The 13818-nt window shown below is 33.5% G+C and overlaps 1 protein-coding gene and 1 long non-coding RNA gene across 2 annotated transcripts in view; one reads left to right on the top strand and one right to left on the bottom strand.

Moving 5' to 3' along the window:
* LOC129755832 (transmembrane protein 26) overlaps positions 1-13517 on the bottom strand; it is a 50804-nt gene extending 37287 nt beyond the window's left edge. Inside the window, exon 1 of the mRNA XM_055752514.1 lies at positions 13324-13517. Within this exon, the coding sequence (XP_055608489.1) occupies positions 13324-13517 (194 nt within the window). The remainder of the gene's footprint in view (positions 1-13323) is intronic.
* On the top strand, positions 6248-11532 carry LOC129755833 (uncharacterized). Its single transcript, XR_008739334.1, has 3 exons — positions 6248-6328; positions 6896-7005; positions 11042-11532. It is a non-coding gene; the product is annotated as an uncharacterized LOC129755833 (long non-coding RNA).
* Positions 13518-13818: the final 301 nt, after the last annotated feature.

The following is a 13818-nucleotide window of genomic DNA, read 5'->3' on the forward strand; positions in this document are numbered from 1 at the left end:
GTTTTTTTAATTATGTAAGTAAATTTTTCTAACTTTTTTTTAGCTTGATTAATAAAAGAAGCATATGATGCGTATTTCAGTCAACAACATACAGAAGTATATGCTCACGCAAAGCGACAGCGATGACAGTTGGTTTAAGATTTTTATCTCAACACACATCTGAGATATTAAAACTGGCCCATGTTTCCCCATGGCCCACGATACCCCACTCTCCCCTACATTTTTCAAGCCTAGTTAAATAAAAGAAGTATGATACGTGCATAAGTCAACAACATATAGAAAAACATGCTTAGGCTAAGCGACGACGATGACAGTTGGATTGGGATTTTTATTTCAACACACAGCTGAGATATTTAGAGTCGCCCACGTGTCCCCATGGCCGACGTTGCCCCACTCTCCGCTAATATTTTGAATATTTGTTTTTTCAAAGAAAACACTATTTTTATAATGTATTCGTAAGGGCTTGTGATATAGCTCAGTTGGCAAGTCTGTTGTCTCCTGAGCCGATGTCCGCGAGTTCGAGCCCAAGAGTAAACATCGAACACAGTTGTACCGGATAAGTTTTTCAATAACGATCCGCCAACTGTAACGTTGATAAAGTCGCGAATGCCATAAAGATGGTAAAACGACTATAATCAAAACAAAATAATAATAATAATAATAATATATTCGTAGAATTTATAAAGTTTTAAGTCTTATAATATTGAAATGATTTATCAGTTAAAAAATATTGGTTTTACTTTTTTTAAGTAATCATTTTGATAAGACATTTTCAAACCTGTTCAGTTGTATCATTAAGTCATTAATTTTATAGCATCAACAGTGATATTGGTACCCAGTTTTTCAAATCATGCTTCAAAGGATTGATTCATTTGTTTGATAAGACGTCGTATTATTTTAAATCAATAAGTGTGTTAATATTTAGATTTATTTTTGGTAATTTTTAATTTTCTTTTACTCTCAACGTTTTTGTCAGAGATTAAGTGAGAACGACGAATATCTTTTTGAATTTAAAATTTTTAAGCTTGGAAAAAGTTAAAAATTAATGCATGACTTTTTTAATGGGTAGGTATTAGAGCATGAGTGACCTAATCATGGCCCGTTTTTCTTAGTAAGGTACACCGGGGCAAGTGCATACGATCAACTTTCCTCTGTAACAAAATAGTTAAAAAATATTTCTTCTTCTAGAAGTTGTTGTTTATGCTCAAACAAACAATCTGACATAGATAAACTAAACTTTCTTTTAATTATTAACTAAAAACACGGCACTGTCTGATTACACACGAATTCAAGTACGTACTAGACATGAAAAGTATGTTTTTGTTTTGCATTTTTTGACAACAAAAAGGGCATTCAAATCCGATTTTTCGTTGAAAGGTGAGTGTTTGGGACTGATATTCAAATGAAAGCAGAAGATTTATGAAAAATTTTCAGTACACTCTTAAAATTTTGAAAACAATATTCTCTCCTTTCAAGCCACACTGCAGGGCAAGTGCAAACGCACCTTTAAGCCATGTAACATCAGACATTAAAAAAATCATCTCAAAAATGGTTGCCCCCATAAACGGGGCAAGTGCAAACTTAGAATTTTTTTCATAAAAGTGCCGTTGCTTTTTATCAACACTTTTTAATTTTTCACTTTCAACGGGAATTTGTTGAAAACTATTTTAGTGACGCAACGAACGATAATTGATAATTTTTGAAGATTTTCATATTTTTCTAGGACATTTTACAAAAAAAAAAGGTTACCGTTACTGGATAAAGGATCAATTACAATTACAATAAAAAAAAAACTTAAATTTTCAAAATTATACAACATTTGACACATTCACAAGGGAACAGCATTTTTGCTGCTATGTTTTAATAACTGATTTTAGAAGATTGTAGCGCCTTGAATATAAATCATTTGTCAGATTTTATATATCTAGATTTAATAAAATAAGGTGTTAAAAATTTAAAATTTATCATGATTAAGTAAATTGATCTTTGATAATTAATAAATAAATTAACAAACCTACGTGAAACCAGATTTTAAATTTGCTTAGCTATTCGTTTCAATAATGCGCTTGAAAAATTAAATCTTTCGATTTTTAGAACTTGGAATTGATAAGATTACATCTATTTCTCACATCATTCAAGAATTTTAACTCATTTAACAACTTTGATGCAGATTATGATACGATTCGACTTATGAAAAAATATCAAAGATTCAAATTGAATTATTTTTTTTTAAATCCCGTCAAATTTATCGTATTTTTGCGGGATTGGGAAAAATTTATAAATGAAAACTACTAACTCTAACTTTTTCCTATAAGCTGTTTTGTGAAATGTTGTACATTCAATTTAGAATTTGTTTTCAAAACCTTTGAAATATTCAATAGTTTGTCAAAAAAAATGCACAAATTTATTTTATGCAGTCTTACCTATTTCCAAGAGTTATCTCAAAAACAAGAACTGATAAAAAAAAAACTAAACTAAACTAGTGAAAACTGGCTTCCAAAGCCTTTGCACCTTGGAAAAATGTAAATTTTGTTGCTTTGTGTTATCTGTACTTTCCATCACATAATCGGCAATTTTTCCCATTGTTTTTGGTTATTTCCTACCATTGGTTTTTAAACTGGCCACCACAGTTGTTTAAGCGTTGTGAGCTTTTGAACGGACTCTATCTTTAATTTTGGGGAGTTTGGAGGGCCTCAGGAAACAGATTACATCAAACTTTAAAAATTCTCCGAACGACATTATCAACATAATCGAAATTAAATTTTAAAATTTTGTTTTAAATACATCGAATATCCGAGTTACTAGAAAATTTGCTTATTATTCAAAAACTTGATACTTCGGCAAATAATCATAATTATGAAAAATAAACCAAATTTAAATAGCTTAGTATGGGTAACGTGTTCTTGAAAAATTAATAGAATTTATTTAATGTTTATATGGTTGACCGATACACATATAAAATCAAAATTTGGTTTAATGAAAAGTTTCACTGAAATTTTTTTTTCTGTATGCAGAAAAAGTAAATTTTGAGACTCATGTTGGAAGCGTTCAGGGGAGTCCGTGCTTATACGTAATTTTAGTAAATAATCTTATAAATGCCGGAAGCTTTTGAAACGGTCAAATTTTTCAACAATTCCATTCCATTTTTTATTATATTTCAAAACACCTACAATTTTTTTCAGGGAGACCGGTACACTTAAAAACTTTAATTTTAAATATAAATTTTTAATTGTAACCACGTAGGGTAAAGGACCCTAAGACAACGGCTTAAGGAAGCTTTTTTCATTATTTCAATAGAATTGCCTTCCACGTTGTTTTAAAACTGATGTTTAGTAATTGAACTATATTTCTAATACTGTTTTATGAAACTATGAAGGAAATAGATCAATCCATTATGTACTTTTTAGTCAATTTATGATTTATTTTCCTCATTCAAGTTCCTTCATTGTCGTACCAGGTTCCTAATTCCGTCGTACAAGGCAGAGGTGCCAGGTGTCCTGATTTATCAGGATTTGTCCTGATTTTCGAGAGACCGTCCTGATTTTTCAAAAACTCTCGAGTTGTCCTGATTTTTCAAAATTTGTCCCTAAAATGTCCTGATTTGTCCTGATTTTCATAAAAACTTCTTAAGTGTGATCGAATTTGTGGTTAAACTATGAGAAAATATAATAAATAGGTTATAAAATAATAACACTAATTTAACAGATGGTAATTTTCGGTTCAGATGATGTTCAAATGGTTTTTTTTTTTGATATGAAACCGGCCAGCCAACAAGCTGCGTACTGTTTTTGCATAAATCAAGGCATTTACAGCACCTTATCGTGCCTCTATTTATGCAATCTTAGCAGAAATCCTTATTATTTTTATAAATCCAGAGGTGTCCTGATAAATCCTGATTTTCAACTTCGCGATGTCCTGATTTTTGACGAAACCACCTGGCACCCCTGGTACAAGGAGACCGAAATTGTCTCAATTTTTTCCACCCTCTTCAGAAATACATTTAAAATTTTGCGGTTGCGGTTCATGCAATTGGCATTAGCTTACATGGAACGGATCAACCGCACAGGATAACAGCAGAAGTTCTTTCAAGTAACCAGTCGCAATAAGCCATGAAACTAGGATAGCTTTATTGTAATCAGGTCTACCATTGCTTGGCTAATGCATCTAAAGGCAGCAAAATATTATACCTTCTATTCAATTATACCGAAATTGTCTCAAACTATTCCTCCCTCATGAGGTATAGATTTAAAATTTTGCGGTTGCGGTTCATGCAAATACTATTATTTACTTCGCACGGATCAACCGCGCAGAATAACGGCCAAGTTCGAATGAGCTCTAAGTCGCAATAAAATGGTCTTGCCAAGAAATCTCAAGGTAGCGTTATTGTAGCTAGGTACCATTGTTTGGCTAAGGCAATTGCAGGCAGCACAATATTAGACCTTAGAAATTGAATCCACCCTGCAAATGTATTTTCTACCAACACACTCTCCAACAGACAGGGCTGCCATGATCCAGGATTTGTCTGTAAGATAAAATTTCATAACATTCATACAGACATTTAACACAAATTACAATGCAAAAATTTACACAGAAATACACAGAACATCAACATTTTTAATGGAATTATATGTTTTTCTACGTAATGAGACTGAATAGTAAGACATTTGAGGAGAGGCAGAATCACATTTGCGTTTTGTCAACATGTGTATTCTTATACATGTGGGAACCCTGGCGAAGGGTATCGAAACAAAGCAACTCCACGTTGATGCGTGTAATGCGCATTAGACTGGTTCAGCTCATCTATTCGAGTTTTTTTTACGAGCGATAAAACTTTTCGACTTTTTCATTCAAACTGTAATATGTCAAAATTTATAAAATGTGAAGCAAACATGAGTCAAGTTTTAAAACTTATATGGTAGGAATCAACATAAAAAAGGGGATCAATTTTGTTTTATTTTGAACGACTTTATGTACAAAAATCATATCTTCCGATTTTTTTATCCAAACTAGAATTGAGATCCGAACCAGAAACTCGTGAACTCTTATTTCAAAGTTTAAATTATTCTTTCATCTAAATTCTCTTGTCATTTTGAACTTCAGCGGGAGTTTTTTGCATCGTTTTTCCATGCATCGTCAAAATTCAATAGAAATCGAGGTTATCGGTCCAGGAATTGATTTTTTTTCCTCGAGTAGTTATTGATTCCCATTTAGAGAATTTCTGAAAACTGGAGAAGTTTAAGTTTTAGTTTTCAAGGATCTCTCAGTGAACATTGTGTAGAGTAAAGCGTTTGTTCGTACGTAAGATATTGCAGTTTGAATGAGAGAAGTTGAAAAAGTCTAATTTTCATATAATTGATGTATCTAATGTTTCAAATACTTGAGAGATGTTTAGCGTCATCAGATAATCGAACCAAAAATAATGAAATCTTAAAATATAAAATTATGAAGAAACAATCTCATTGGAGTTGAACGTTAGAAATGTGTAAAGTTGGAGATATTCTTGCGTGCACTCAAACGTCTATTAAATTATGCACGGTACTGGTAGTAAATAATTTGTAAAACACCAACCACTTAGCTAAAAAAGCCATCAATTCTATGTTCATTTTAAACCATCCATTATAAGCAATGCTGAATATATTCAAGTAATTTATTAAAATAAAAATACTTTTTGCACTTATCTCCCAGCGCATCTAGTTCCTAGCTTCAAAACTACTTTATTGTGTTGTGATTACTTAGAAATCAATTATGTTCAATCTCTATGAGTCCGACTGTGGTCAGCAAAAAATAGTAAAAATGAACCGGTCTAACTCCAATTCTTGCAAAACGGTTTCCTATTCCTGTCGCAAAATTACGACGAAATATGGGGGCCGAGCGATTCGATTTGAATCGAATATTGACAAATTTATATCGTTCAGATAAGTTTTAGATCATTTTTCTAATTTTATTTAAACACTTTTCTGTTGAATTTGATGATTTTGATTGTTATATGCATTGACAGGAAGCGTTAAAACAAAGAAACACGTTGGGGGGATCACTAAGTTCGTCTTTCAATTGTAGTGTATAAATGAGTGAATAACAAGAATGTTTTGAAATCTAATATTTTATCGTGAATAAACAAACGGTTCACGATAGGAATAAATAGCCGGTGAACGGTAAGAGCGGGTCTCTTACCTTCTGACTGCTTAAACTAAAACCATCGTGTTTTTCTTATTGGAAGAACTTATTTACTTTTTTCTAATTCGTTAGTCGGTTGGTTAAGTTTTCGGTTGTACACCTCAATTTGGCGACGAGAGAAATCGGATTTTTTTCGCGAAATTCAAGTGTTAGAGTGAGTGCAGGCTACGAAATTGATTTTCGGAGGAAGGCCAGGAAGATTAAAAGTGGTGTAAAGTGGTTTTTGGTACCAGCAGCAGGAATATTTTCCGCAATAAGGCTGGAGGTTTTTGGCTTGAGTGCATTCTGGGGGTAGATATCCAGCTGCAGGAATAATTTTCCGCTTTCTGGCTGGTTGAGTGTTGGTGTTGAACCAAAGTGAAAATTGCTTCCCTCGGACTTTCGATTTGTGGAAGTTTTTTGGTCGGCTTGGTGGCACCATTTTGTACGAGGACATGTAAGTAATAAAAGCATAGAAATTGAAAAGAGAACAATAAAACGCCATCTCAAAGACTGGATAGCATCTATTGGCCATTTTGTGATTAATATCACGTATTGTTTGAAGTGATTCAATCAGAAGTTTTTGTTGTGCACTTTCATTTGGAAAATAGGGTGAAGGCGCCAATAGTGGAACTTGTGTGTTTTTCAATTCTTTTGATTTTTTGTTAGATTTATCTGAAACTAAAGTTGATATTATTTTATTAGATAATTAATTTTTTTTTTATTTTATATTATTTGGTAGATCGTTTTGTGACTCTGAACGGAGTGTTCATCATCTGACAAAGCCAGCAAGTTGATTGGTCTGATCGGCAAAGGTCGAACGACAACTTCAACGGTTCTTCGGGATATTTGGTAAGCGTATCGGATTCCTTTATTTACTTGATTGCTGAAGAATATTTAACCGATCTAAATAAGATTTGGAGCATAACTTGAGAATTCTAAAGTTTTCTGGATATTAATACTCGATTACTGTCGGGGACTACTAATTAAAATGGCGAATACCAATTCTAGCAATTTTATTGCGCTAATTGAACCATTTAGAAGAGGTTCTTCTTTTTCTAATTGGATTGAGAGATTGAAGTTCTGTTTCCAAGTTAATAGTATTCCGGATGCTCAACGTAAACCTTTACTGTTCACCTTGGGTGGTCCAGTTGTTTTCGATGAGCTAATGCTTCTCTATCCTAATGGTCAATTAGCTAATGCTGACTATGAGGATATTATTGATAGATTGAGGCAAAGGTTTGATAAAAAAGAGAGCTCAAGAATTTTGAGATTCCGTTTTACAACAAGAGTTCAGGAACCTAACGAAACTTTAGAGGATTTCATACTTTCTTTAAAAATGCAAGCGGAATTCTGCAATTTTGGGGATTCAAAATCAAGCATGATTTTGGATCGCATAGTAGCTGGGGTCAGGGATGTGAATTTGCGTCAGCGATTGTTGATAGAGCAAAATCTCTCTCAGGAAATGGCAGAGAATCTGGTCGCAACCTGGGAGATGGCTCAAACGAATGCTTTTGCTATGGGTGGACAGGGTCCAACGAGTGGCATAGGTCGTTATGGTCAGGTGGCAAATTTAAGGGGACCAGTAAAAAGCAGATTGGGATCCAGACCAGCTATAAGAGATCGTCCTTACGATAACAGAAATCAGCAATATCATGGAGGTTTCGATAGAAATCAACAGAGAAGATACACTGGAACTATTCCAAAAACAACTGAAGGGAATTCATCCTATCAGGAGGACAGAAAACGGAGACCGGATTATAGAAACACAATTTGCGATTTTTGTAAGGTAAAAGGGCATCCGAAAAGGAAGTGTTTCAAGCTGAAGAATTTGAAGAAGCAAGCTATTAACTTTGTCGACAATTTAAACCCGAGCAGCGAAAATGAATTGAGTGCGTTGTTCAATCGCATGAAACCAAGAGTTTCGGATTCGGATAGTGATGATAGCGACGATACAGGTAGTTTTCAATGCATGCATTTGGCTTCAATCAATGGTATTAGCGATCCATGTCTGTTGACTGTTGAAATTGAAGGCAAATTAATACAAATGGAGGTTGACTGTGGTTCTTCTGTAACGGTGATGGGTATTAATCAATTCAATGCTCTTTTTGGGATGAAACTGAAAAAAACTGAAAAAAGCTTAATAGTGGTAAATGGTTCTAGACTGCGGATTGCAGGAGAAGTCAAAGTATTGGTGAGGTTTAAAAATATTGAGGCTAAATTGAAAATTATTGTTCTTGACGGTTCTCACAGTTTCATTCCTCTTCTAGGAAGAAATTGGTTAGATATTTTCTATTCGGATTGGAGATCGTTTTTTACAAACTCTTCTCATGTACAAAAAGTAAGTTTAAGTTGTGTTGACGACGTTATCATTGACGTGAAACAAAAATTTTCGAATGTATTTAATAAGGACTTCTCTTCTCCGATTGTGGGTTATGAAGCGGAACTGGTGATTGATGATGAAAAGCCAATTTTTAAAAAAGCTTATGATGTACCTTACCGATTAAGGGATAAAGTTTCTGAATATCTTGACAATTTACAAAAACAAAATGTGATTACTCCTATTAAAACTAGCAAGTGGGCTTCTCCGATAGTAATTGTAATGAAAAAAGACAACGAAATTCGGCTTGTAATTGACTGCAAAGTTTCTATTAATAAGGTTTTGGTTCCAAATAGCTACCCACTTCCAATAGCTCAGGATTTATTTGCTAAATTAGCAGGTAGTAAAATTTTCTGTTCCTTGGACCTTGAGGGTGCATACACTCAATTATCACTTTCGGAAAGGTCCAGAAAATTTATGGTAATCAATACAATTAAAGGGCTTTTTACATATAATCGTCTCCCTCAAGGCAGTGCTTCTAGTGCTAGCCAATTTCAAGCTGTAATGGACAGAGTGTTAGAAGGATTAGACAAAGTTTTTTGCTATCTTGATGATGTTTTAATAGCAGGTAATAATTGGGAAGATTGCAAAAATAAATTATACTTAGTTCTAGAAAGGCTCTCAGCAGCTAATATCAAAATAAAATTGAGTAAATGCAAATTTTTTGTGGAAGAACTTGTTTATTTAGGTCATGTCATTAGTAAAAAAGGGTTAACACCATGCTCCGACAAAATTTCGACTGTACAAGAAGCAAAAGCGCCTACAAATGTAAGTGAGCTTAAATCATTTTTGGGTTTAATTAATTATTACAATAGATTCATTCCTCATTTATCAAGCAAATTATATCATTTGTATAATTTGCTGAAAAAAGACGTGAAATTCAATTGGGATAAAAATTGTGAACAAGCTTTTATAAAAAGTAAAAATTCTTTGCTTTCTGCAAATATTTTGGAATTTTATGATCCAAATAAACCTATAGTAGTTGTTTCTGATGCTTCAGGCTATGGATTAGGAGGTGTCATTGCGCACATAGTAGATGGTTGTGAAAGACCAATTTGTTTTACCTCTTTTTCACTAAACGACGCACAAAAAAAGTATCCAATTCTTCATCTGGAAGCTTTAGCTTTAGTCAGTACGATCAAAAAGTTTCATAAATATTTATATGGTCAAAAATTTCTAGTTTTTACAGATCACAAGCCTTTGGTTGGGATTTTTGGTAAAGAGGGACAAAACTCAATATATGTTACCAGATTACAGCGTTTTATCCTTGAACTTTCAATTTACGAATTCGACATTCAATATAGGCCTTCAGCGAAAATGGGGAATGCGGACTTCTGTTCACGGTTTCCATTAAAACAATCAATTCCTGAAGGGCTGGATGTAGAAATTATTAAAAGCATAAATTTTAGCAAAGAAATTCCAATTGATTTTGTTCAAATCGCTAATGCGACAAAAAATTATTCATTTTTATCAACGATAGTTCATTATTTAAGAAATGGATGGCCAAAGAAAGTTGATAAACTTACTTGTGGATTTTTTTCAAATCAACAAGATTTAGAAATTGTCAAGGAGTGTTTACTTTACCAAAGCAGAGTTGTAATACCGCAGATTTTTCAAACTAAAATGCTTGAACTATTACATGCCAACCATGCAGGTGTGGTAAAAATGAAGCAACTGGCAAGGGCTACTGTCTATTGGCCTGGAATAAATAAAGATATTGAAAAGCTAACTGCTATTTGTGATATTTGCAATAGCAGAACAGTATTACCTAAGTCTAAGCTCGAATCCAAATGGACTCCAGCTACAAAACCATTTAGCAGAATACACATAGATTTTTTTCATTATTCCAGTCACACTTTTCTACTGATAGTAGATAGTTTTTCAAAATGGTTGGAGGTGATATGGATGAAGAGAGGAACTGATACTGGAAAAGTTTTATTAAAATTAGTAGATTTTTTTTCACGGTTCGGACTGCCAGATATTTTAGTATCAGATGGAGGCCCTCCTTTTAACTCACATGATTTTGTGAATTTTCTAGAAAATCAAGGAATAAAAGTTATGAAAAGTCCACCTTACCATCCAGCCAGTAATGGCCAAGCTGAAAGGTTAGTGAGAACAGTAAAAGATGTGTTGAAAAAGTTTTTTCTTGATGCGGAATATGCACAATTAAATTTGGAAGACCAGGTTAATCTTTTTCTATTCAATTATAGGAACTTCCTTTCAAAGGATGGGAAAAGTCCATTTGAAAAAATATTTGCCTTTAAACCAAAAACCATACTTGATTTAGTCGATCCTAGGAAGCATAAAAAATATCAGAATCCAGAATTATTAACTGACGATGTCGTAATACCTAACAAGGATGCGGTTTTTCAAAAAGGGGTGGTGGTTGATCCTTTGAAAGAACTAGCGGAAGGTGATGAGATTTGGTATGAAAACCATAATCCTCACAATCCAGCTAGATGGATAAAGGCAACTTTTTTAAAACATTTTTCGCCCAATACCATACAGATACTTGTTGGAAACGCAGAAATAATGGCCCATCGGCGACAAGTCCGGGCAACTAAGAAGGAACATCAGGTCTTCCAGCCGAACGTTTGGACGCGTAGTACCGTGACTGCGGTAAATGATAACATGGAGAAAATGCCGAGGAAACCTGAAGCGAAGCCAACGCAGGGGCATTCACGAAAGCGAAAACAACAAGAGTCACTGGCTAATTCCGGGGACACACCTGAACTACGGCGTTCGAAAAGGGCTAGGAAACAAAACCTTAATAACAATGATTATGTTTATGATTGAATTTGAACTTTTATGTGTATAAACAAGTGAATTGAATTAGGATTTAAAGAAATGAAATTGTATTAACCATCTGATCGATTACTGTTGATCAAATTCTTTTAAAGAGGGAAGATGATGTAGTGTATAAATGAGTGAATAACAAGAATGTTTTGAAATCTAATATTTTATCGTGAATAAACAAACGGTTCACGATAGGAATAAATAGCCGGTGAACGGTAAGAGCGGGTCTCTTACCTTCTGACTGCTTAAACTAAAACCATCGTGTTTTTCTTATTGGAAGAACTTATTTACTTTTTTTCTAATTCGTTAGTCGGTTGGTTAAGTTTTCGGTTGTACACCTCATCAATAAGGCGGAGTGTGCCAATAATTAATTTCACTTCGAGATTTCAAAATCAAATATCTCAAAAACTAGTTTTAAAAGTGACAAATTTGTGATAGAAAATAAATTCACAGGCGTAAGTTTATCATGTGAAGTAGCCTATTAAAGTGGAAACTGATTTTTCGGCTCTAAAACATGCATTCATGAATTAAGAAAAATAAGAGGGATACGACGGAGGAGTACACCTACCCTATTACTTTTTTTTCTTGGATTATTTTATTTTATTTTATTTTCATAATATTCCGTCTCAAGATGGATTTTTAAGAAAAATTATATTAATTTTAAAGAAATATTAATGGTTTTGCCACGAGCAAATTGCATATCCTAAATTTGGCCCTCCTGTTGAACATGTTGGCCACCCATATACTAGATGGAAGTGTCCCTATATGCGCATACAGTCGATTGACGAAGTTGCTGATAGGTCAACATATCTAATCAATGCATTTCAAGGGTAATCTGCTTTTGTCAAATGATATGAATTTTTTAATTGTTTTACAAAGTATAAATAAAAAATAAAAAGTTTAATCAAGATTTAAAACAGTTTTGTTAAAATATATTGAACTTAAATAATCGTGTGTACAGAATCTGTAAACAAAACTGTTAATTGTTTTTTTCTCATTTATCTGAAAAACAGAAATTCAACAAATTTAAGCTTTTAGCCAAGTTATAAATGGTAAGGTATTGGAATAAGAAACAAATTTTTTGAATGCCGATATCGGGCAGTTTAAATGCCTCTATCAAGAACAAAAAGATTCGCCGTATAAATTTTTAATTTCTATTGATTGAAACATAAACGCTCTAATTTCAATGTTACAGTGAAAATAGGAGAGCTTAATACTGAACAGATAAAAATATTATATGCACAAAATATTACCATGGAATATAGCCACATGGCATCCCTAACTATGTTTTATACAAACAAAAGAAATAGTGAAATCTAAAGTTCGCCAAAATTTCTACCATGACGTATGCTTAGCAACAGTTTCTACCATTTTCAATTATATTATATGCAAATATTGCAAATATAACTGAAATATTGATAAAAACATAATAAAGATAAAAGATAAATATGCGCATTTAGCCCTCCCGGTTTCGAAAATCGTCTATTTAGACTACTTTTAATTGTAATGTTGTGCAAAAATAGGAGGTCTATTTTCAAAGCACTCTCTGGAGCCACTCAGGAATCAAATTTTACTGTTGTATTGAATTGTAATTCAATACAACTTTATTCCTTCATTTGAACTAAAACAGTTATTCTAAATATTGCGTCGAATTTCAACAATCCACTATTATGTATTTTAGAATCTTTGAACAGATGGGTGGCATCAGGAACTCATTCGCAACACGTTGAAAGTATCAATATGCTTGTGTTTTCAGCAAAATTCGAATCATAAGGTAACCTCTCAAAATTTTAATCTATTTTCAAACAAGTTAAGGTGGTTTGCAATAAAAAACATCTATAAATTTTCAAGATTATTTCTTAACAACTAAAAAGATGAACCTAAGAAAGCTAATCAATTGTCTTGTATTATTGGACACTTTTCTTAGAAGTTTATTTTTCGGGGGTTGCATAATTTGTTACATAACAGTCAAACTAACGTCTAAGACGACTTACCAACGCCATTCCTGGTTTTTCTTGATGGCCAACGTAAAAATCCCCTCGAAACAGAGCACCCCAATTGGGACACACAGGCACCAGTAGATGGGATCCTTTTTATTTTGGGTCACTTGCCAAATGGCAATAAAACCGTGCGCACTGAAAATTATCCTGGTGATGACAGCCTTTATGGTGGCCAGCAGTTTGGCCATTTTAAACCTGAGGGTTCCACTCACTCGATTGATATGCAAATGGCGGAGGATCCATTCCGCTTGAAAACTAATCCGAAACTAATGCCCTTTCACGGTTTGGAAAATGTTAAATGGTGGCCACATTCCGAAATCATTCACGCCATTCAATCGATTGCTTCAAAATGGGCCATGCAAAATCGAAGTCAATCGGATCAGAAACGGCCAGGTCATCATCATCCGGACCGCAGAAGTCAGATTTCTTTATGGGGAAGTGAGGCATGAACGATAGTAAACATTCGACATCATGAGTTGCAATTTGTAT

This window comes from Uranotaenia lowii, chromosome 3 (assembly GCF_029784155.1).
Source record: "Uranotaenia lowii strain MFRU-FL chromosome 3, ASM2978415v1, whole genome shotgun sequence".
Classification (NCBI taxonomy): domain Eukaryota; kingdom Metazoa; phylum Arthropoda; class Insecta; order Diptera; family Culicidae; genus Uranotaenia; species Uranotaenia lowii.